This window comes from Ictidomys tridecemlineatus, chromosome X (assembly GCF_052094955.1).
Source record: "Ictidomys tridecemlineatus isolate mIctTri1 chromosome X, mIctTri1.hap1, whole genome shotgun sequence".
NCBI classification, from domain to species: domain Eukaryota; kingdom Metazoa; phylum Chordata; class Mammalia; order Rodentia; family Sciuridae; genus Ictidomys; species Ictidomys tridecemlineatus.
The window spans coordinates 61,843,148-61,868,547 of NC_135493.1; the positions used below are offsets into that span (position 1 = coordinate 61,843,148).

General features: G+C 32.0%; 1 protein-coding gene across 2 annotated transcripts in view; it reads right to left on the reverse strand.

Annotated features, from left to right (window-relative positions):
- Positions 1-25,400, reverse strand: part of LOC101958962 (connector enhancer of kinase suppressor of ras 2) — a 457,679-nt gene that overhangs the window by 251,907 nt on the left and 180,372 nt on the right. For both annotated transcript variants that reach the window (XM_078034585.1, XM_040282705.2), the window contains one exon: positions 5,650-5,769. In XM_078034585.1, coding sequence (XP_077890711.1) covers positions 5,650-5,769 — 120 coding nt within the window. The remainder of the gene's footprint in view (positions 1-5,649; positions 5,770-25,400) is intronic.

Below are 25,400 nucleotides of genomic sequence, written 5' to 3' on the forward strand. Positions count from 1 at the left end.
TCCATTTCCCTGCAAATTCTATGATTTTGTCATTTCTTAGTGCTGCATAATACTCCATTGTGTATAGATGCCACATTTTTTTTTATCCATTCATCTATTGAAGGGCATCTTTCTTGTTTTATCTTCAGCTAATACTACCAATTTACCCTATATTGATTTATAGCTACACATATTTTATTATTCTTTTAGTTGTTACCATAAGCATTCATGGTTTCTCACAGTAATTTCTTCCTTCTTGGATAATGCAAAGACCCTAGAACATGTAAACTCAATTTACCCTCCTCCCTTCCTATTTTTTACTGTTGTAATGAGTATAAATTTATATATTTTAAGCCCCAAATCATTGTTATTGTTATTATCACTGTACACAGTCAATAATCATTTAGATTTTCATATATATTTACCATTTTTGTTGCTCCTTATTCTTTTCTGCATCCTCAAGTTTCCATCAGGGATCAATTTTCTTCTTCTGAAGAACTTTTGTGTGATGTTTCAGTAACGATTTCTCAGTTCATCTTGTTCAGAAAGTCTATATTCACTTTCATTTTTGAAGGACATTTTCAAAGGACATAGCATTCTAAGTTGACAGTTATTTTCTTTCAGTACTTTGTCCGTTTTAAAAAGCAGCATTCCATTTTTTCTGATGTCATTGTCTTCTGTCTTGCATAATTTTACAGTCTAGGTTTCCTTACTTTGCCGATTTTGGTCTCATATTTTTCTTTGACTGTTAGCTTCCCAATGTCTTTAAAGCTTTTTAAAATTTGTCAAGCATTTCTGGTTCTTTTCAGTCATAATGTTGACAACAGATGCCAAGTTTGCCATTATTGGAGGTACTCACAAGAAGTTCATAATTCATTGGCCCAATATTTTTTTCTGAAGAGGGAGGTAAGGTTATAATCTGAGATTAAAAGGGATTTAGATTTGGATAGGGGCCATCTTTTGGAGAGTGGTGAAATTTTGCATTAGATTCTGAGGCAAGATACCTGACCACAGATGATTAAATGAATAAGTAGGTGATTTTGATGACACAACTGAACTTGACAGATATCAGTGGCAAAAAGGGGTAGAAGGGCATATTGTACATCTATGTCTTGATTTTTAAAAATTTAAAAGTAGGTATGATAATCATTACTGCCCTGTCTACCAGAGAAATTTTGAGGACAAAATGAGATCATGGTATATATTTCAAAAGAAATGATGTATGTGAAAGTAAACAATGTGATTGTGCAAATATTGGCTAATTGTATACATGCAGATTTTTAAAAATTGTGTGAGACACAAAATTATCTTCTTTTATTCAAGATAACATATTCATGGAATTGTGTCTTTCAGGAAATTTACTTTTTAGGATCATGGCTGTTTTTTATTTTTTTGTTTGTAGAACTGAAATTCACTGGGGAAACATTTGTGGAAGACAGGTTATGGGTAGGTCAATAACTGATTATACCACACTGGAAGTAAATGGAAGAGAGCATGGAGGGAAAGAAAAAGAGATGGAATGGGAAAATAAGGAAGCACAAAGATTATGAAACCTACTTTGTTATTTCCAAGTCTATTGTTCATTCTTTAAATCTGAGCTTTTGTAAAATATCTTACAGGTGAACATATTGTAACACAGCTATCTTACTCAGGCTAGCTACTGCTGTATGCATATCAAGATCAATCAATGGCCAATGGGTTGCTCCAGAAAGGTTCATCCATAATATAGCAAGCCTAGTTAGTGTCTGATGTGGGCTACTGGTTTATATCCTGGGTCCTGCCATTAGAATGGAAACAGTGTCAGCTAAGTGATTCTAACATTTTCCTTCTGAGCAAAAATGGAATACCTAAGCTCAATAATTTTGTAACATTGTTCATTGTTTGCCATTGTCACATGGGAGTAGATAAAATCTGAAACATGGTTAGTAAAGGTAGAAAAACACAATCATTTTTAAATCTAAATAACAGATTTCCATAATGGATCATATGACACATTTTGGGGATACAAAATATTTCTTTTTTGATGAATTTTAAATATCATAGCTGTGCAATGTTTCACCAGATAAGCATGTACTTTGTAATTCTTTTGTAACCTTTTATTATTTTAAAATGAATCCACTATTGATTTGTTTTAAAACAACAAAGCCCACAGAGTAAAATAATAAATTTTTAAATGTTAAAACACACTGGATATACTTTTGGTTGTCTTAGAAAAAATACACTTCTTAATTTTTTTCTTTCTTGCACACTAAGTCTGAATTTTCCTGCAATTTATACATTTCTGGAAACTTTCTTCTATAAGTTTCTTCAAATCATATTGAATTATTTCCACATCTATTAATTACCATGTTATATGCTATATTCCAAAGATATAGTTAAATATCTTGTGTTTAATTTTTTGTTTTGGATTGCTGATGTTCATAATAAGAATTGGCTTTGATATCACAATTTCTTGGAACATAGTAGATTTCACAATTGAGTATAGTATCATTGTCTACTTATAGGATTGAGATATTGCAAATGTTATGTTTTAGATAGTTGACAAAAAGCAGAGGAAACCATAATTGAAAACTATAGCATGTGATAAAGGCTCAGAATTTATAAGAATTTTTGGACTGTCACAAGAAAAACATGATTGTTTCTCTTAATCCTTTGATCAAACCATTGCTCATAATTATCTACAAAACAAATGCACAGAAAGCACACAGAACAGACATTTTAGATGAAAGATGAGCATGAAAAGATGTTGGTAGAGAAGATGTCACCATGCCAGTACACTTCCCTGAACATAAAACAATAGACTCAGATGAGAAACTTGGTTATTACATATGGAGTTTGGATATGCCCACATTTGTGGGTAAATTTCTTTAGCTATCTAAATGAAAGCATCCCCTAACACCTATTTGCCCATGTGAAAATGGTTGCAATGTTATGGTCAGCACTTAATGAGATAAAACAAAAATAATTCAGGTAGTTGAATAAAAAGGACACATACTGGCTTGGTACATTCCTTGCTGACACAAAGCCATATGTATAATAGTATTTACGTTTGACTTGCAATGTTGTTTTCTTCTTTCACATTACTTGTATCCATGGAGTTAGAAGAACTGTTAAAGATAAGGAGTGGAGCCAAAGAGAAGTATGAAGAGGAAAAACATGCCAATGCCACAGATGGATTTACCATGAATCAAATGAAGTACATCTCAGGGCCCCTCTCTTGTACAAGCCCCTTCTAAGACCCCAAGAGTATTTGTCTCTTGCAATATTTTTCATCTTTTTTAAAATTCATAATCTATTGTTATTTTTCTCATTCTAAATATTTAATTTGTTTATTTTTATTAATAATTTTAAAGAATAACCCCAAACTGTATAATGTCTAGGCTCTTCAAAACTTGAATTCTTTCCTGTTACTTGTGCTTAATAAATAGTCAGTATTGATTAATTTTATTTGATATCCTTCACACTACTACCCCCTTTACTTCCACCCTTAATACAGAAGAATCTGTGGTTACAAGCAAACATTTTGATGAAAATTGATAACATTTAATCATTTCCATGTTAGGAATTAATTTATCACAAATAATTTCATTAGCCAATGATTTTTTTGCAAGGACATTGTGGAGAGAAGTAAGACTTGGTCCTGTTAAGCTATGTTCACATCACAGAACTACAAGTGACCTCAGATGTTATTCACCCATGTTCTTCATTTTATATATGAGAAAACTAAAGATTAGTGAAAAATATTACTGGCTCAATTCATATCTAGGTAGTTAGTGGTAAAGTAGAGATTTTAAGAAAACTAGTTCATGCTCTAGTTTATACTAATTTTATAATATCTTTCCCACTGCATTTATGAGCTTTATTTCCTAACATGTTTTGGATTTATATATTTTGCATAATGATGTTAAAATTCTATTTGACTATCTTTGAGAAAGCAAATGTACTGAATAATATTTTAAATCACCATCAGCATACAATGTCATATTTGTTTTGCATTCAGTATATATCTCTATCCACTCACTTTTATTAAGTCATGTTGAAGTTAGGTGTTTCATGTAACTGTGAAAATAATTTAATTATGCAAAGGTAGATAAGAGTAAAGATTTGGTAAAAGGTGAAAATGATTCTTAAACTAGCAGGATATTTGAAGAGATACTTCATACAATAGCTTGAAAATTTTTTCCATTAAATTATTCTTTCTGTTGGAAAAAATCTGAAAATTATTTTACCCTTTGTTTGGAGAGGTAAGTCATAACTATGTAACTTAAAAAATATAGGAAATTCACATAGACAGACAAAATCATTTGTTAATAGATGAAAATAGCACCCTTAAAAATGCAATCTGACTTCTTTAGAAATTATTCTTTGTAATATTGAACTTAAAATTCCTTACCGCTGTGTCCTGTGAGAATATTTATAACAAATTTCACATATACACATGTAAATAATTTAATAACAATAAATTATCACTAAATCCCAAGTGATTAATTTCCAAGGGTTATGAACAAAAAATCCAGCCAAAAAATGGCTAAAATGGCTAACTAATATAAAGGAAAACATCATACTAGATTGGGAACACAAAAGTGATTATGATTATGATAAGGATTATCATTTACTTAGATAATTCCATTTGCTTAAATTGTAAAAGCATTATGAATTTCTTATACATGTATGATACTGATGCAAGTGTAAATTGAGTAGTTATTCAGTGAAACAATTTATTAATATATATTAAGAAAGCTAAAGATGTTCATAAACCTTGGGCCAATAATTACATCTCATCCTGAAACCGAAAAGCCTTATGTTTGAATCTTCACAATTATATGTATCCATGCATTATTTATAATAATAGCAGAATGATAATATAAAATAATTTTAATACACAACAATAAAAAATCAAGTAGATTATGTTCTATCACATGGTTAAATCAAACTACATATGTATGTATGTGTGAATGTGTGTTTGATAATTATATAAGTAAAAAATAAAGACAGGAAGAAAATGCATAAATATTGCTAATAGTTAAATATTTTAAATGCTTTTCTAATTTTCCTATAATGAATATTTGATAATTTCAAATAAGAATAATTTACCCTAACAATGAAGTTAAAGAAATGGATCAAATAGCAAAACATATATGTAAGAAAATGTCCATGCAATTAAAACAAAAAATCATATTTCATTTTATAATTCTTGCAGAAATAAGGAAAAGAAATAAGAATCAATATTTGTGGGAATATTGTTAGAATTCTTCTAGATAATTTAAAAGTACAAATAATCTTTAAAACAGTTGTACAAAGTTAATGTAATCATAATCGTGAATATGTCCAAAGAAATTAGCCAAATTTTAGAAATATACTTAACAAAGATAATTATATCAGCTTTATTTTTAGCACTCAAAACTAGCAATCATCTAAATATGACAATAATTGATTGACTAAATTATGGCATATATTTCAATGGTATGTAATATATTTGCTTAAAATTAATATAATTGACTACATGAGAAAACATGAGATTGTACCATTTAATGTATTGCATATTTTGAGAAACTTTAGAAGGAAATTAGAAAATGCATAAATGATTTCTGTTTTAGAATTTGAGAGACATTTATAAACCTTTTATACATTCTTTACATTAATTATAAATCATTGTTTAAAACTGCTTACCACTTGAACCCTAGATGGCCTCTCTTCAGGATTCATGAATGCTGGAATTTGTATTTCAGGTCCTGGGATATCAGGTGGCAGAGCAATTATGTAATGACAGATTTTAGTTACACCCTTGCACTAGAAAAGAAGAAAACAAAATGAAACTCATAATTGATGTTAATTCAGTGTTAATGCATAATTTCTATCTTAAAATTTGACTATGTATTCTAAGTAAGATATTACAAGACTCTCAAGCAGGGTGAAAAGTGTTTTATTTGTGCTACAAATAATAAAGGTTTCCTGAGTGAGTCAAATGTATGATATCAAAGTACAACTGGTGATGAGTGAATAGAGTTGAAAAATGCATTTTAAATGTTCACTTATTCAGGCATTTTTCCATAGGAATTTTATAAAAAGTGTATTTTATATAAGTGCATAAGAAGATAATAAGCATCACTCAGAATCTCATGAATAGAGAAACAAGGTCAATATTAAATTTACTCATTGTGACATCCATAAATGTTTATTTACTTTGGCTTTACTTCAAAATGCATATTTTAACAGTTTTTTATATCCCTGTATAGATAAGACTTTAGGAATTATATTATCACATCCCTTTTTTGGAGGGGTACTGGGATTTGAACTTGGAGGCACTCAACTACTGAGCCACATCTCCAGCCCTATTTTGTATTTTATTTAGTGACAGGGTCTCATTGATTTGCTTAGGACATCATTTTAATACAGAAAAAAACCCTAATGGAAACACAAACTGTGCAAATTTTAACATTTTGTATTAATACAATAATATAATTTGATTTTTAAATGTCAGTTAATGGAAAGGAAAAGAATTAAAAATTCTATGTAGAAGGAGTCATAAATAATGACACAATATACCACCTACCTCTCTATTGAAAACTTTAGTGTGGGCACTATAGCTTACATATAACTCTTTCACTCTTAATCACTTAAAATGTTTCACCATATATAGATCTATATACATATTTGTTGTTGGTGAATATTATGACACAAAATCAATTCTTGAAGTTTCAAGAATATGTAAAAAGAGTAAATTTAACAATAACTTTAAGTAAAGAGAACATTGAAAACAGCAACTAAAATATTAAAAAGGAAGAATAGCCTACACCCATAGAGATTGAAAAAAATTAGTTAAAAAATGTACGTTCTGTCACCAAATATATATATTATTCCTGGTAAATATTTTAATTTGATGTACATATAATTTAAAATAAAAAATAATAATATGACACAGGTTATAGTTTCAGGCATGTTTGTTTTCTAAAGCAGAATCCCAGAATATTTATGTTTTCTATCACCTTAAATAACTTCTAGTCCTATCCATTCATTTTGAAATGGGGAAATGTAGGCTATTACAATGTAACATTTAAGGCAAGAGACTTATCTTCAGGCTGTTTGAACTTCCATTACTGAAATGAGTGCCTAGACCCTAGTAGATATTTGTTAGTTGTCATCTGAATAAATGAAATATAGTTCCAATAGAGAATTTAGGCTCTAACTGGGGTTTATGAATGAATGTCACTAGAAGAATTGTCAACTAAAGGAGAATAAAGTCTGAATTAATTATTAGAAATAAAGCAAAATGGCAGGAAATAAAAATCATCTACCTATTAAGACAATACATGTGAATGCTCTAAACTCTTGAATCTGAAAATTAGAGGGGGCAGAATGGCTTTAAAAGCAGGAACCAAACATATCTTGTTTACAAGAGTTCCATGTTAAAGGCAAAGACATAATCAGGATGAAGGTTAAAGGATGGGAAAAGATATGCCACATAAATTGAGACTGAGAGCTAGCCGTGGTAGCTACTCTCATATCTGATAAAGTAGACTAAACCAAAATTAATTGGAAGAGACCTAAAGGGTCTCTTCAAACTGGTGAAGGGAATCACCCTAAAATAAGATACAATGACTGTAAATATTTATGCCTCAATCAACATTGCACCAATATACATAAAAGAAAACCTTCTCATTATTAAGAATCAGGAGACCATAAGACAATTCTACAGGATGACTACCACACACCTCTCTGAGCAATAGATAGAACAAATTATCTAGACATAGATAATAGACATATTCCTAGACATAGATGTAGACATAGATTATCTAGACATATTCATAAACAAAATATTATAAATTAAATGGACCTAAAAGACATCTATAGACTATTTCACCCATCAACAACCAAATTTGGAGCATACATCAAACAAATGCTTCTCAATTTCAAGAATAAAATAAGCCACAACACAATAATATTGGAATCATTAATACACCTTTATCATCATTCGCTAGAGCTTCCAAACAAAAATTAAATTAAAAAAACCCACAGGACTAAAAAATACAATTGATAATTTATTTAGACTTAAGCAACACATATAGAATATTTCATCCATCAAAGATTGAATATACTATCTTAGCAGTACATGGATCCTTCTCTAAAACTGACCATATCTTAGGCCATAAAGCAATTTTTAGCAAATACAAAAAAACAGAGATAATATCTTGCATTTTATCAGACAACCATAAAATAAAAAATATAAGCCACTCTAATACCTGGATGTTAAATAATGCACTATTGAATAATTAATGTAATCAATGATGAAATTAAAAAAATGGAGATAAATGAGAATAGTAACACAACATATCAAAATATCTGGGATACTATAAAGGTGGTTCTAAGAAGAAAGTCCAATGCATTGAACTCTTTCATTAAAAAAATAAAATGTCACCAAACAAATAATCTAACATTACATCTCAAGGCACAGAAAAAGAACAAGTCAACATAAAAAGTAGTAAAAGAGAGGAAATAATTAATATCAGAGGTGAAATCAACATAATTGAAATAAACACATAAAAAAATAAAAAATTTAACCACACAAAAATTTTGTTCTTTAAAAAAATAAATAAAATTGATATATCCTTAGCCAAATTAACCACGAGAAAGAGGGAAAACTCAAATTTCTACAATCCTTGATGAAAAAGGAAATATCACCACAGAAACTACTGAAATAAAGATGATAATCAGGAATAATTTTGAAAATTTATATTCTAATAAAATAGAAAATCTTGAAGATGTTAAAAATTTCTAGAGAATGTTACTACACAAGTTGAATCAGTAGAACATAGAAAATTTACACAGATTAATTTCAAACAATGAAAATGAAAATACCATCAAAATACTAATAAATAAAAGCCCAGAACAAGATGGATTCTCAGCCAAGTTCTACCAAACCTTCAAAGAGGAAGTAACAATAATACTCTTTAAATTATTCCAAGAAAGAGAAAATGAGGGACTCTTTACAAACTCATTTTATGAAGTGATTATCTCCCTGTTAACAAAACTAGCCAAAGATACATGAAAAAAAAAGAAAATTCCAGATCATTATACCTGATGAACATAGATGCAAAAATTTTTAATAAAATACTGGTAAATCACATACAAAAAACATATTTAACAAAATAGTGCACTATGATCAAGTGGGTTTCATCACAGGCATACAAGGTTGATTCAACATACAGAAATCATGAAACATAATTTACTACATCAATAGACTTAAAGAATCATGTGATCATCTCAATAGATGCAGAATAAGCATTTGATATAACAATATAGCATTCATTCATGTTCAGAGCACTAGAAAAAATAGGGATAGTAGAAACATACCTCAACATTGTAAAAGCCATACACATTAAAACAAGGCCAACATCATTCTAAATGGAGAAAAATTCAAGCATGGCCTCAAAAATATTGGAACAATGTAGGAATAGATAACCTTTTTTACCATATCTATTCAACATTTTTCTTAAAACACTATCCAGAACAATTAAGCTAAAGAAAGAAATTAAAAGAATACAAATAGCAAAAGAAGAGTTCAAACTAACCCTATTTACTGATGACATAATCTTATATTTAGAAGAACTCCACCATAGAACTTCTAGAACTCATAAATGAATTCAGAAAAGTAGCAGGATATATAATCAACACCCATAGATTTTGCTCCTATACACCAATGGTGAATCAGCTGAGATAAATTAGAAAAATTATCCCATTCACAACAACATTAATAAAAATTAAAATACTTTGAAATCAATCTAACAAAACAGTGAAAGTCCTCTAGAATGATTACCACAGAACACTACAGAAAGAAATTGAAGATCTTAGAAGAAGGAAAGCTCTCCCATGATCTTGGTCAAGCAGAATTAATATCTTCAAAATGGCCATACTACTGAAAGTACTGTGAAGATTTAATTCAATTCCTATTAAAATTCCAGTGACAATCTTCATAGAAATAGGAAAAGGAGTTGCAAAATTCATTTGGATAAGAGGCCCAGAATAGCCAAAGCAACCCTTAGTGAGAAAAGTGAAGTAGGAGGCATCAAAATAGGAGACCTTAAATTATACCACAGAGCTACAGTAATAAAAACAGAATGATATGTCCTATTATACCTAGTTTTCCTAGTGTTTTGAACATGAAGGTGTGCTGTGTTTTTCACAAATGCTTTTTCTTCATCTATTGAGATGATCGTATGATTATTTTCTTCAAATATATTCATGTGATGAATTATGTTTATTGATGGCCATATGCCAAACCAACCTTGCATCCTTGGGATGAATGCCACTTGATTATGGTGCACTATCATTTTTTAAAAAAAATTACTTATAAGCGGACACAATATCTATATCTATATCCATATCTATCTATCTATCTATCTATCTATATATATATATATATTTTTTTTTTTTGTGGTGCTGAGGATTGAATCCAGTGCCTCATGCATGCTAGGTGAGTGCTCTACCTCTGAGCAACAACCCCAGCCCTGTGGTGCACTATCTTTTAAATATGTTTTTGTATGAAATTTGCCAGAATTTTATGGAGAATTTTTGCATTTATTTTCATCAGGGATATTGGTCTGAAGTTTTCTTTCCTTGATGTGTCTGTCTGGTTTTGGTATCAGGGTGATACTAGCTTCACAGAATGAGTTTGGAAGGTTATATTCCTTTCCTATTTCATGGAGAAATTTGAGGAATAATGGTTTTATTTCTTCATTGTCGAACTTTGCTTTGAATCCATCTAGTCCTGGGTTCTTCTTGATTGGTAGGGCTTTTGATGGCATCTTCTATTTAATTGCTTGAAAAAAGTAGATCAAAGACTTAGGAATTAGAACAGAGACCCTGCACCTAAGAGAAGAAAAAGTAGGCCCAAATCTTCACCATGTCCACATAGGATCTGACTTCCTTAAAAAGACTCCTAAAGCACAAGAAGTATAATCAAGAATCAATAAGTGGGATACATTCAAACTAACAAGCTTCTTTTCATCAAAGGAAACAATCAATGACATGAAGAGAAAGCCTAAAGAATAGGAGAAAATCTTTACCTTAGTCACCTCAGGTGGATATAAAGAATTCAAAAAACTTAACAACAATAAACCAAATATCCCAAATAATAAATGTGCTAAGGAACTGAACAGACACTTCGCAGAAGAGGAAATAAAATTGATAAACAAATATATGAAAATATGTTCAAAATCTCTAGCAATTAGAGGAATGCAAATCAAAACTACTCTAATATTTCACTTCACTCCAGTCAGAATGTCAGTTATCAAGAATACAATCAACAATAAATGTTGATGGATATAGGGAAAAATGTACACTCATACATTGCTGGTGGGACTGCAAATTGATGAAACCATTATGGAAAGCAGTAAGGAGATTCCTTCAAAAACTTGGAACAGAACAACCATATGACCCAGTTCTCCCATTCCTTGGGTTTTATCCAAAAAACTTAAAATTAGCATACTACAGTGATGCAGCCACATGAATGTTTACAGCAGCTTAATAGCTAAACTATGGAAGTAACCTAGGTGCCTCCCAACAGATAAATAGATAAAGAAAATATAGTATACATACGTAATGGATTTTTTTCTGTTTTTGGTGGTGCTGGGGATTTAACCCAGGGCCTTGTGCATGTGAGGAAAGCACTCTACTAACTGAGCTGTATCCCTAGCCCCTACATAATAGATTATTACTCAATCTTAAGGATTGAAATTATGGCATTTGATAGTAAATGGATGGAGCTAGAGAATATCATGCTAAACAAAATAAGCACCCCCCCAAATTTTTTAAAAAAACCCACAAAGGCCCATTGTTTTTCTCTGATAATGCATATCATAATTCACAATAAGTGGGGCAGCTAGGGAAGAATCGAGGTACTTTGGACTAGGCAGACGGGAGTGAAGGAGGGAGGGTATATGGTGGGAGGAAGGATGGTAAAATGAATTGAATATTATTACCTTATGTGCATATATAACTGCACTGCCAGGAATATTTGTACAATATGTACAACCAGAAGAATTCAAAATTATATTTCATTTATGTATTATGTGTCAAAATGCATTCTACTGACATGTATAACAAATTAGAACAAAAATAAAAAATAAAAACCAGCATAGTATTGGCACCAAAACAGGAAAAAAGAACAAAGGAACAAAATAGAATATACAGAGACAAATGCACATAAATACATTTATCTCAATCTAGATAAAAGCACCATAAACTTACATTGGAGAAAAGATAGCCTCTTCAACAAATGATGCTGGAAAACTGGAAAGTCATATGTAGCAAAATAAAATTTAACCCTATATCTCACCCTGCAAAAAACTCAACTCAAAGTGGATCAAGACTTAAGCATGAGACCATAAACCCATGACTCATGTCTGCTGGAAAATTTATGTCCAACTCTCCATCATGTCAGCTTAGGAACCAACTTCCTCAACAAGAATCCTAAAAGAGTAAAATCAAGAATCATTAAATGGGACAGTACAGATTAAAAAGCTTCTTCTCAGCAAAGGAAACAATTGAGAATGTGAGGAGAGTGCCTACAGAATAGAAGAATATCTTTGCCACCCACAAGTCAGGGAATTAATATCCATGATATACAAAGTACACAAAAACCTAACAGAACACACACACACACACACACAAATAATAACCCAAACAATAAATGGACAAAGGAACTGAACAGACATCTCTCAAAAGAAGAAATATGAATGGTGAGCAGATATATGAAAAAAAATGTTCAGCATGTGTAGTAATTATAGAAATACAAATTAAAACTACAGTGAGATTTCATCTCAACTCAGAATGGCAACAATCAAGAATACAAGTAACAATAAATGTTGGTGAGGATGTGAGGAAAAGGTCACGGGCCACCAAATGCCACAGTCTGGCTGGGCACAATCAGGAGCCACTTGTCAAAAGAAACAAACTTTATTTTTAGAACCACACACGCCAAACAAAACAGCTCCTCAGGAAAAACCCTCAGAGCCCAACTGCCACCACTGGCTTCCCACAAGCCTCTTCCCAAAACCACAAGTCTCTCCACCTCCCACAATCCTCCTGCTCTTGAGGCCGATTGGCTGGGTCGTGTGGGCGGAGCAAAAAAGTCCCCCAATGAGCAGCTCCGTGGTCTGAAAGGGCAGGGAAACAGCCCAATGAGCATCACCACAGAGGAGCCAATCAGCTAGATGTTGCTGGGGCCGCTGTGAGCCAACCATCAGCTGGCAGTCTGAAAGTTTGTTGGGGCCCCTTCAGCTGTGGCTCTCAACATCTAGGTGTCCATCATTGGGACACATCTCCCCACCCCTCTTATTCAGATCACAAAATGAGGAGACTCTGAGATATAACAAAGATGGACCTAGAAGATATAATAATAAGTGAAATGAAACAGAAAAAGAACAAAAATATATTATGATCTCAACTATATGTGTGTTATAGTTTGTATCTGGACTGTTCCTCAAAGGTTTGTGCTTGAAGACTTGATCTTGAATGTTGGTATTATTGGGTCATGGCAAAAACTTTAAGAAGTGAGACCTTTATGGTGGAAGTGGGTCATTAGAGTGTGTTATTGAAGAGTATATCTTGTGCTCAGACCCCTGCCTTTTGTGGCTGCCATGCTTGAGAGCAATTTTCCTCCACCATAAAATCCCTGCTGTGATGATGTTCTAACCCATCAGAAGCCCATAGTGAGGGGGTCAAGTGACTATGGAATGAAAATTTGGAAACCTTGAGCCAAAATAAGTTATTTTCTCATTTAAGTTGTTTTTATCAGGTATTTTGCCACAATAATGGAAAGTGAATTAGCACAATTTGGAATTAAAGAAACAGAGGTCAACTATATAAAAATATAGAATAAAGTAGTGGTTAACAATATCAGGGTAGGTGGAGAGGGGAGATGTAGGTCAAATATACAAAGAAGGAAATATGTAGGATGAATAAATCAAAGAATCTAATATATAACATGAGGGATATAGTAAATGACAGTGGTTTTTCCTTCAAGGTTTTTTTGTGAAATTAATATTTATAGCTGCTCTTGCCACAGGGAGGGAAATGTTAAGTATGAGAGATGATGAATATGTTAATTTGTACCACTAGAGCAAACATTTTGATATGTATGTATATTATAATATCATGTAGTATACCATAGAAATGCAAAATAAAATTTATTTTAAAAAATTCTATCATAAATTCAAAGTAAAAATTAGGGAAATAGTTTCTTTATGTTAAAATCATTGAGAAGCAATTTCAAAGCAATGTTCTAATGTAATCCCATTTTCATTTACGGAAAAAACCCACAATAAGACATCTTATGTATGTGAAAAATTATTTTAATTAGTATGAAAAAATGTCCCAAAGGTAAACAACAGCTCATAGTTGTTCCTTTTAGAGTGTTTCATTTTGTTGGGGGAGCAGAAATGTATAGGGACAATTTTCATTTTTTTTATATTTGATATCATTTGAAATTTTTACTTTTACTTTTGTTGTTCAGACTAAAGTAAAATAATTATAAAAACTTTTTAAAAGAAAACATGAAGATATGAGAAGGATAAATAACATCTTTCTTTCTATTAGAAAAGCTGCGAATAAGATGAAGCATACTATTGCTGGACACAATTCTCACATATTAGAGGCTATAAAAGTATATTCATAGGACTATGAAGATGGAGTTAAAACCAGTTTGCCATATAAATAATTCATGTCATGGTGATACCAAATAACCAATGAAAATCAAAGGCTAATTTTCATAATATCTTCTTTATGGCTCATAAACATCTACTCTTATTCACTGCAATATATCACTATAACCATGCATTTACATTTTGTATACTATATTCACAATGAATTAATCAAAATTACTAACATAAAAAAGGATAACTCAAAATATTTGTTTTATAAAAGACAAGGGAAATCAAGCCTACCCTGCTTTAAAAATTAACTATCAAAGCCTTTACAAAGTTGAGGTAAGGTCATTCTATACCTTGTTATATATCTGTACTATCAATTATTTATTCTAGCACATATCTTGCATGTGAATATGCTCTACCAAATTATTCATTGTGCAAACAAATCTAAGAAAAACTTACTTAGTAAACATAATTTGAAAAACAACATTGAGAATATGCAATGTTAATTCTAACCAAAAAAATTCATACTAGAAAAAAGTTATATCTTCTTTACTGCTAAGAAGGTAGTGAACATGCCTGTAGTCCCAGAAACTTGGGAGGCTGAAGTTGTAGGATTGCAAGTTCAAGGCAAGTTCCAGCAACTGAGCAAGGCTCTATGTAACTTATGAAGACTCTGCCTCAAAACAAAACAAAGCCTTGGGGTGTGGCTCAGTGGCTAAGCATTGCTGGGTTTAATCCTGGGTACAAAAAAGTAAATAAACAAACAAAGTGCTAGTTTATAGAGTAAATTCCTTACAAAATTGTTTATAAATTCCTTACAAAATACAGGGTCATCCTAAATTTTTCTGCTTCTCTCATTCTATGTTAGAGTCTGTAAACAAGTCAGGATGGTGCCTGGCAAATGTTAGAGTCTGTAAACAAGTCTGGATGGCACCTGGCATTTTACAGAGGGAGTGGTTTGTGAACTAACGCCAGCAAGCCATTAAGTGTGGAGATCCCTTATTGGTTGCCTGCTGTATCTAGTTTATGTTAATTAGATAAGCTGTGTGGAATGTATAAATACCCCTCCTGTCCTACAATAAAGGGCTCCTACTCCTGCTGTATCAATGTACACAAGTTGTTCGTCACCCCCGGTTATTTTGCTGCAGCCAGACTGTGGCAATTCTGAACATAATTTACCATTTCAATTAATTCATATGGTTAAAATACACACCCTTAATTTAGTAATTAGCATATTTCAGTATACAACTTCTAAGTATCATGTATCATGAAATGTAATGTCCTTTTTCCCCACTTTGCACAAAGTGTTGCCCCAAATCAGACATTGCATGCATTTGCTTTAAAAGCCAAGGATTTTTTGAAGAAATTTGTTTAGAGAATATATGACTTGTTATAAATTTCTTTGAATTGCTTCTTCAGAAACTACTTTGCATTTTACCCAAGGAATGTGTAATCTAAATGGAATAGAAATAAGCTTATATTAAGATTAGAAGGTTAAAATGAATTATGAAAAAAACATCTTTCTTGGATGCATCATCATAAACATCAAGATACCTGCCAGAATTAATAATTTTTAGTGAAGGTCAATGATTGAAAAGAAGGTAAGTGCATTGAGTTTTTGACATATTTATGATATGTTGTTGAAAAAGAATGGATTTTAGCTAAAATTCACTTTTTGGAATATGCAATAAAATAGAAGATAAAAAAATGAATATATTTATAAGTATAAAATGACCTTTATTCCAAAACAATAAGCTACTTACCCCCCTATATTTACAAAATATTACAAACAATATTAAAAAATCCTTTAATGAATTTTAAGAAATAAGAAAGTTGAAGCTAAAAGCACTATTTTATGCACAGGAGAACTTTTAAATTTAGGAAATTCCCCTTCTTAGTCTTTTTTAAAATCAGTTCTTTGTAATTATATATGACAGTAGAATCCATTTTGACATAACCATATAAACATGGAATATATCTTGTTCTAATTCAGACTGCATTACCTCTCCTTCCCCTTCCCTTTCCCTCTCCCCACACTCTGCTCCCATTTACCCATACTTTAATTAATTTCTTGTGAATTTATACAATGGTGAGATTCATTATGGCATATTCTTATGTTTACCTAGGAAAGTTATGTCAGATTCACTCCACGTCTTTCCTTTTTCCACCCCTGCCCCTTCCCTTCATTCCCCTTTGTCTACTCCAATGAATTTTTATTTTCCCCCTCTCCACTTATTGTGGATTACCTACTAGTTATTAGAGAAAACATTTGGCCTTTGGTTTGGGGGGATTGGCTTATTTCACTTACCATGATACTCTCCAGATCAATCTATTTACCAGCAAATATCATAAAGTCACTCTTCTTTATTGTAATATATATCAATCACATTGTCTTTATCCATTAATCTGCTAAAGGACACCTAGTTTGGCTCCATAGCATAGCTATTGTGAATTGTGCTACTATAAACATTGTTGTGGCGTAACTGTAGTATGCTGATTTTAAATCCTTTGGATATATACACTGAGAAGTAGGCTAACTGGGTTAAATGGTAGTACCATTCCTAGTTTTGTGAGGAATCTCCATACTACTTTCCAGAGTGGTTACACCAATTTGCAGTCCCAATAAAAATGTATGAGAGTCCTCTTTGCCCCACATCCTCACCAACATTTATTGTTACTTGTATTCTTGATAATTGCCATTCTGACTGGAGTAACATGAAATATCAGAGTAGTTTTAATTTACATTTTTTCTAATTAGTAGAGATATTGAACATTTTTATTGACTTTATATTTCTTTTTTTGAGAAGCATCTGTTGAGTTCCTTTGCCTATTTATTTACTGGGTTTTAGTGGTTTATTTTCTGTTTGTTTGCTTGTTTTTTTTTGCTTTTAAATTTTTGGTGTTCTTCATAAATTCTGAATATTAATGCCCTATCTGAGGTCTGAGCAGTAAAGATTTTCTCTCATTTTGTAGGCACTATCTTCATACTTTTGATTGTTTCCTTTGCTGTGAAGAAGCTGTTGAACTTGATGTCATCCAATTTATTATTTTTAAATTTTTTTTAATTGTAAATGGACACAGTACCTTTTTGTTTGTTTATTTTTATGTGGTGCTAATGAATGAACTTCATATGTGCAAGGCAAGTGCTCTACTGCTGAGACACAACCCAGCCCATTTATTGTTTTTTCATCTAACTTCTTGTACTTTAGCAGTCTTGTTAAGGAAATCAGTTCTTGAGTTGATATGTTGGAGTGTTAGATGTACATTTCCTTCTAGCAGGTGCAGGGTTTCTGTTTTAGTTCTTATGTCTTTGATCCACCTTGAGTTGAGTTTGTGCATGGTGAGAGTCAGGGTTAAATTTCACTTGTGTACATACGAATTTCCAGTTTTCTTAGCATCATTTGTTAAATGCATGTTTTGGGCACCTTTGTCTAGTATCAGATAACTGTGTTTATCTGGCTTTATCTCTGTGTCTTCTTTTCCATTTTTTCATGCCTGTTTTGGTGCTATTACCATTCTGCTTTTGTTACTATTGCTCTGTTGTATAATGTAATATTTGATATGATGATTGACAAAATATAGCAACCAATTATGATTAAAACACTAGAAAATATAAGAATAGAAGGAACATTCCTCAAGATTATGATTCCTCTATATGATAAACCCAAGGCCAACATCATTCTGATGGAAAAAAAAGTACTTCCTATAAAAACAGAACAAGACAGGGATGCCCACTTTCACCACTTCTATTCAATGTAGTCCTTGAAACTCTAGCCAGAATAATTAGGCAAGAGAAGGAAATTAGAGGGATATGAATAGGAAAAGAAGAGCTCAAACTATCTCTGTTTTCCAAGATGATCCTATATTTAGAACCCCCCCCAAAAAAAATTCCACCAGAAAACATTCAGAACTCATAAATGTAGAAGGATAAAATATCAATGTTCATAAATTAATTACATCCCTATACTCAAATGATGTATCTGTTGAAATTAGGAAAATTATCCCATTCACAATAACAAAAGAGGTGAAAGAATTCTAAGATAAAAATTATATAAAACTAAAGAAAGAAATTGAAGAAGACCTTAGAAGATGGAAATACCTCCCATGTTTTTGGATTGGCAGAATTTATATTTTCAAAATAACCAAAATTCCAAAAATGCTATATAAGTTTGAAGCTATTCCCATCAAAATTCCAATGATGTTCTTCATGAAATAGAAAAATCAGTTATGAAATTCATTGGAAAAAATAATAGGCCAAAAATAGCCAAGTCAATACATTTAAGAGTGATAAGTGGTGCATGTGCTTACTTTATCTTCAAATGGTAAGACTGGCTTACATATACTTCTTTAGGGCTAACCGTAATTTGGGAAAAACAAAAATTGTCTCAAGTTTTACTTTATCTCCTTCCTCTGGATCTCTGTTAGCTCTAGGTTCCTAATAACCAAAAGCCTTCTGCTAATCACAGAAGAATGATAGTGTGTGTCATGTTCAAACATTTTCTTTCTTTCAGTGTTACAAAAGGGCTCTGCAATGATAAATTGTTTGAGCAATATCATTAATGTTTCTCTCCCTCAGATAAGACTTACATTTTGAAAGCTATCATCACCCAAAGAAGTGCATAAAGGACGTAGTGTTTGGAGAAACATTTTAGGCACCAAAACAGTTGTCTTGATAAATGATTTTTGGAATAGTAACCTTGCCTAACATTCCTCATATGTAGATATGAGAATTCTCAGGTCTGAGCACTAGGTATAATAGAAGCATTTATAATTCTGATGTTACAGTCTGAAGATGAATCAATACATTTTATATACTAAAAGATAGTGGCTGTTGTAGTGTCTTCTGAAAGAAACACATAAAAAATCATTAGGCAGACTAATAGCCTGACATGTAGTTTGATATTCAAAGCCACTTACATATTCTGACATAAAAATAAATCAGAATTTTTATCTAGATAAAATTTTTGTTTGTATTCTGTCTATCATACTCAAATTTAGGGATCCTTGGCAACATAAATCACTTCTTCTGCTGCTTACTACCAAACAATATATAAATCATCCTCATTTTGGTCCCATGTTTTATCAATTTAAAATATCTGACATAATTTTCACATGAAAGAATGTTCAAAGACACTGAATGGAAAACAAATTCTCCTTATATAAGGCCAGATAAAGAATATTTTATTGTGTGAAAGCAGGAGATTTCATTCTCTGAGGTAGACACAGTTAAAACAATGGGTTATCTCATAAAATGGATTCCTTTTGGTTTTGTGTTTTACTAAAATAAAATTCTATGAATGTACAGGATACTTTTACAAAATATGTTTGGAAAATTTTATTTTTATCCTATTAAAAAATCTATAAGTTGGGGATGTAGTTCATTGGTAGAGCATTCGCATAGTATACATGCCACCCTGAGTTTGATCCCTAGCATTAAAAAAACTGAAAAGATAAACAACAGCAACAACAATAAAGATACAACATACTATGGTAAAATATGTTTAAATCTGGAATAGAATTATAGAGTCCTTTATGAATATTGTCTGATATGCTTGATAGCTGAGTAACATGAACAAATCAATTCATCTTTCTATGATTTTCAGTTGGACAAAAAGAGTTAATTGGGAAATATTTATATTGGGAAAATTTTAATGTAAAATTAAATTGGACTTTGTTTCCCAACAGCATACAATGAATAAGTTATAATGATCATACTAAATAAATTGTCCTTCTAACAAAGTCTATAATATCCAGAACTAATCCATTTGGAGCAGCTTTAAGAAAGACTTTTTTAGGGAATTATGCTTATAGGAAGATAGATAGTTAAGTTCCCAAGTACTTCTACCAAACTCTCTAATAGATTCACAGGAAAGAAATGATTTGCTAAATAATGTAATTTCTATATAAGTAATAAAAATACCACTTATTGTCTTTAAGCTGTTAAAATATTGAAATATATCTCGAGGGGAATTCTGTTTCTTTCCAAGATGAAAAGGTAATGGAAGGTTAAGTGATACAAAAGACAAAGTATACACAAAATTCATACCAATTTCAATTTCAGGTAGCATCTTATCATGAGAAGTTTAAAATGTCATGAAAGCATGCTAAACAACCTGTAAAACTAGGAGAATAATGCAGATATTGATAAGCTTAAGAAATAAATAGTTATAAATGCATGCAAAGTTGATGTTAACAGCAACTACTGAAAGGGTAAAAAAGGAATGTATAACTTTGTAGCTAGAAAGATTATGAAAACAAAATTCCTAGATGTATACAAGGAAAGTAGAAACTAATAATAAGTGGATAGAGATGCAGAGAAAGATGGCAGTGAGTAAGACACTGTGGTGATGATCTCCCCAGACATATAAAAGTTTGAAAAACTGTTCTTGAAACAAACTACTTTCAGAAGAGCAACAAAGCCAAGTGAGAGCCCATTGTGCCTGGTTTTAGCATAATAAAAAGGAAAGAGCAATTGAAATTGACAGGAAGGAAAGAGTTGACCATGTTACACCTCCTCCAACTCTAAGTTGCATATGGGAAAGGAGGGAATTAAGTCTAGACATTAGATTGAAACCAAGTAGCAGGTCTACCATGGTGAAACCTGCTGCCTAACAGATTCCCACAACACCTATTCACAAGTCAATACCCGCACTCTGCAGTTGGAGTGACTATAACTAGGTAGCTAGTTGGCAAAATCATACATTCTACTGTCCACCCCCAAGCTTAGGTAGCAGAGGAAGGAGCAAGATTCTACCCACAGGGGAGCAGCACATGAAATATATCACAAGACTGTATTGAGTCTCAGTGCCAGTCCTTCCATGATGTGAAAGAGCAATAGGAAGAAATAAGAGAACCCATGCTTAGGCTACCATTGATAGATGAAACACCTAGCTCCCTGTCAAATGGGTGATACAGACTCAATTTTTGTCCTGCATATTTGCCAGCATTAGAATTGTCCTGGGGCACCCCTCCTGAGACTGCACGGGAGATGAAACACCTAGCTCCCTGTCAAATGGGTGATACAGACTCAATTTTTGTCCTGCATATTTGCCAGCATTAGAATTGTCCTGGGGCACCCCTCCTGAGACTGCACGGGTGCCTACTTGTAGATAGAGCCTCTGAAATTGGCCCTATGCCAGGGGAGACACAGCTATAGTCTATTGAATTTCTATTCTGGTCTTCATCACCTATTGCTAGTTGTAGATACTTTGGGCCATGAACCTATCTCAGCAGAAGGTAGCTCATTGCAGTGTAGGCTCTGGTACTGTTCAAGTGTTGTGCTGGTCTTGGTAGACTGTGGGATAAGGGTGTGATATGGATTGGCTTCATTGGTGACCATAGTTGTAACATAAGATCCTGGGGCTTCTCATTAAATGGAGATTTTACAGAGAAAGAGGAAGAATTCCAGAGTGTCTTACCACAGGCGGGTGACATTAGACAAGGCATGTGGGCTGAGTACAACCACAGGCAAAAACTTGTAAGGACAGTCTACTTTTTTTAGGTACTTCTGCAATCATGTTGAACAATAAGACAGTGCAGAGTTAAGGTAAACCTGTGCTTTAATCCTCCTCTAGTGCTGAAATAGCAACAATACAACCACAACAGATTCTTGGAAAATGAGTACCTAGTTTGCCACTGAGTACTGAAATACTGGACATGCCTACAGGTTCTGAGAAAATAAGCAATCTGTTTAGAATTTCTGGAAAGACAATCACAAAGGCAGATTTTGAAGAATGAAATAAATATTTAAACCTTCAATATACAGGAGACATTGCATGAAAACAAACATCAAAAAATTTCATGAAACTGACCTCATACAACTCATTAAATTAAGGTGCCAGAAACTGAGTAGATAGTAATTGAAGTGGGAAAAATCTTGGGTAGATATTTTAAAGCAGCTATTTAAAGAAAATAAATGGTCTTGAAGAAAATAGAGATGAATCAAAACTATAACAGATAAATTTAACAGAGAGATGGAAGCAAACAAAAAAATAAGAAACAGAAGTCTATGAGTTGTAATATTTAGTAAGATAAAAAATGTGATATAAGACACAGATAGTAGGAACGATCAGACAGAAGAAAGAATTAGTGAATTTGAAGACAGGTTATTTTAAAATACACAGAAGAGAAAAAAGAAAAGAATTAAGAGGAATGAAGAAAGCTTACAGAAACTTTGGAAGAGTATAACAAGAGCAAATACTTAGCTATTGAAAACTTTTTGGTGGTGTACTGGGTATTGAGGGCACTTGTCCACTGAACCACATCCCCAGCACTATTTTGTATTTTATTTAGAGACAGGGTCACAACGAGTTGTTTAGTTCAAAGCCAGCCTTGCTTTTGCTAAGGCTGGCTTTGAACTTGCAATCCTCCTATCTCAACCTCCGGAGCCACTGGGATAACAGGCATGCACCACTGAACCTGCTGCTATGAAAATTTAAAAGAAAATTGAGAATACCAAATGGTATGAAGCTTACTTAATGTAACAGTAACAGAAAACTTCTCAAAACTATGGAAAGGTACAAATATACAGGCAAAGGAAGGTCAAAGGTCACTAGTCAAATTTAACACACTCAGTTATACCCAAAGATATCTTATATCAGGGGCTGGGGCTGTAGCTCAGTAGTAAAGCATTTGCTTTGCATGTGTGAGGCACTGGGTTCAATCCTCAGCACCACATAAAAATAAATAAAGACACTGTGCGTTCATCTACAACTCAATAAATGTTTAAAAAAAGATATAATCAAACTCCCACAGTTAAAACATAAAGATTCTCAAAAAAAGCAAGATAAAATAAACAACATATAAGTGTCCCAGTTTGACTAACAGACAAGATATAATCAAACTCCCACAGTTAAAACATAAAGATTCTCAAAAAAGCAAGATAAAATAAACAACATATAAGTATCTCAATTCAACTAACAGACTTCTCAGAAGACATCTCAAAATTCAGGAGAGAGTGGTATATGATTTTCACAGAAGAAAGAAAACAGTTCACTGAGAATACTGTACCCAGCAAAGCTATCAAGAAATGAAGAAGAGATAAAAGCATTCTTAGAGAAACAACAGCTGAGAGAATATCCATACCAGATATGACTATTTCTAAGGAAAGCTCTTCAGACTGAATTAGTTATTAATGATTAAGAAGAAAACTTGGGAAGTTATAGAACTCACTGGTAAGATGAACTATACAAATGAATTCAATATGATCTAATAAAGTAAATGGTTTGTAAATCCTTTATAAGTTTAAAGACTAAAGAACAACTAAAAATAAAAATTACATTACTCTTAAGATATAGGAAATATAAAAAGTTACAAAATGGGATATCAAAAATTCAAAATGTTGGGTGGAAAAAAGGGCAAGTGCAGGGTTTTCTTAGTTATTTTTGTTCCTATTTTATCTTTAAGATAAAAGTAATAATATAATGTAACATGTATAAAACAATAATAATATAATTTCAAAACAGACTGTTATTATCAAAACTTTTTGCAAAACTCAAGGTAACCACATTGAAAATAATCTGTAATACATAAACCAAAATAATAAGAAAAGAATCAAAGAACATTATAATGTGTCATTCACTAAACTACCAGGCTATAAGAATGGGCAAAAAAATGAATGGAACTACAGTAAAACCAGAAAAAAATATTACATAATGACTGTAGTGAAATCTTACCTGTAAGAATTAACTTGAATGTCAGTTGATTAAATTTATAATTAGAAGGTACAGAGTGACAGAATGAGTAAAAAAAGATCCAACTATATATTGGTTATATAAAATTCACTTTACCTCTAAAAACACACAGAATGACAGTATAGAGAAGTAGAAAGCTATTCCATGCAAATGGATAACAAAAGAATGTAGAGGTAATCATATTAATATCAGATTAATAAACCTTAACTCAAAAGCAGCAAAAATAAGCAAGAAGTGTCATTATATAATTATATAGGAATCAATTCAGCAAGAGCAAATAAGAGTTCTAAATATATATGCATCCAATATTGAAGCCCCAAAATATAGAATACAATTCATTAATAGACCTAAAGGGAGAGATTGGCTTTAATAAAATAATAGCTGGGGTATTAACCCCTTACTTTCATCAATGGACAGATGATCCAGACAGAAGCTCACTGATGAAATATCAGAGTTAAATTATAGCCTAGAACAAATATGGACCTAACCAGACATTTACGAATATTTCATGCAAAAGGTGCAGAATACACATTTTTCTAATTAGTACCTGAATCATTCACTAGTATAGATCATATGAACAATAATATAAAGAATAATAAATGCTGGTGCAGTCGTGGGGAAAAGGATACCTTGTTGGTGAGACTTCAGACTAGTGCAATAACTCTGGAAATCCATAAGAAGATTCCTAAAAACTAGGGATGGATCCACCATATGATCCAGGTATTCTCCAAAGGTCTGAAGTTGGCATACTACAGAGATCTCAACCATATTTATATCAGCACAATTCACAATAGCTACATTATGGAATCAACCCAGATGCCTGTCAATAGATGAATGTATAAATAAATTGTGATATATACAAACAATGGAGTTGTACTCAGCCATATATGGGATTGCATGAGCAATGTAATTCTGCAACCTGTACACTCAGAAAAATGAGAAATCATATCACATCTGATTCAAATGTATGATTTGTCAAGATCATTGTACTATCATGTGTAACTAATTAAAATAAATAAAAATGAATGAAAAAGAAAAAAATTAAAAAATAATGAAATTATGGCATTTGCCAGTAAATGGA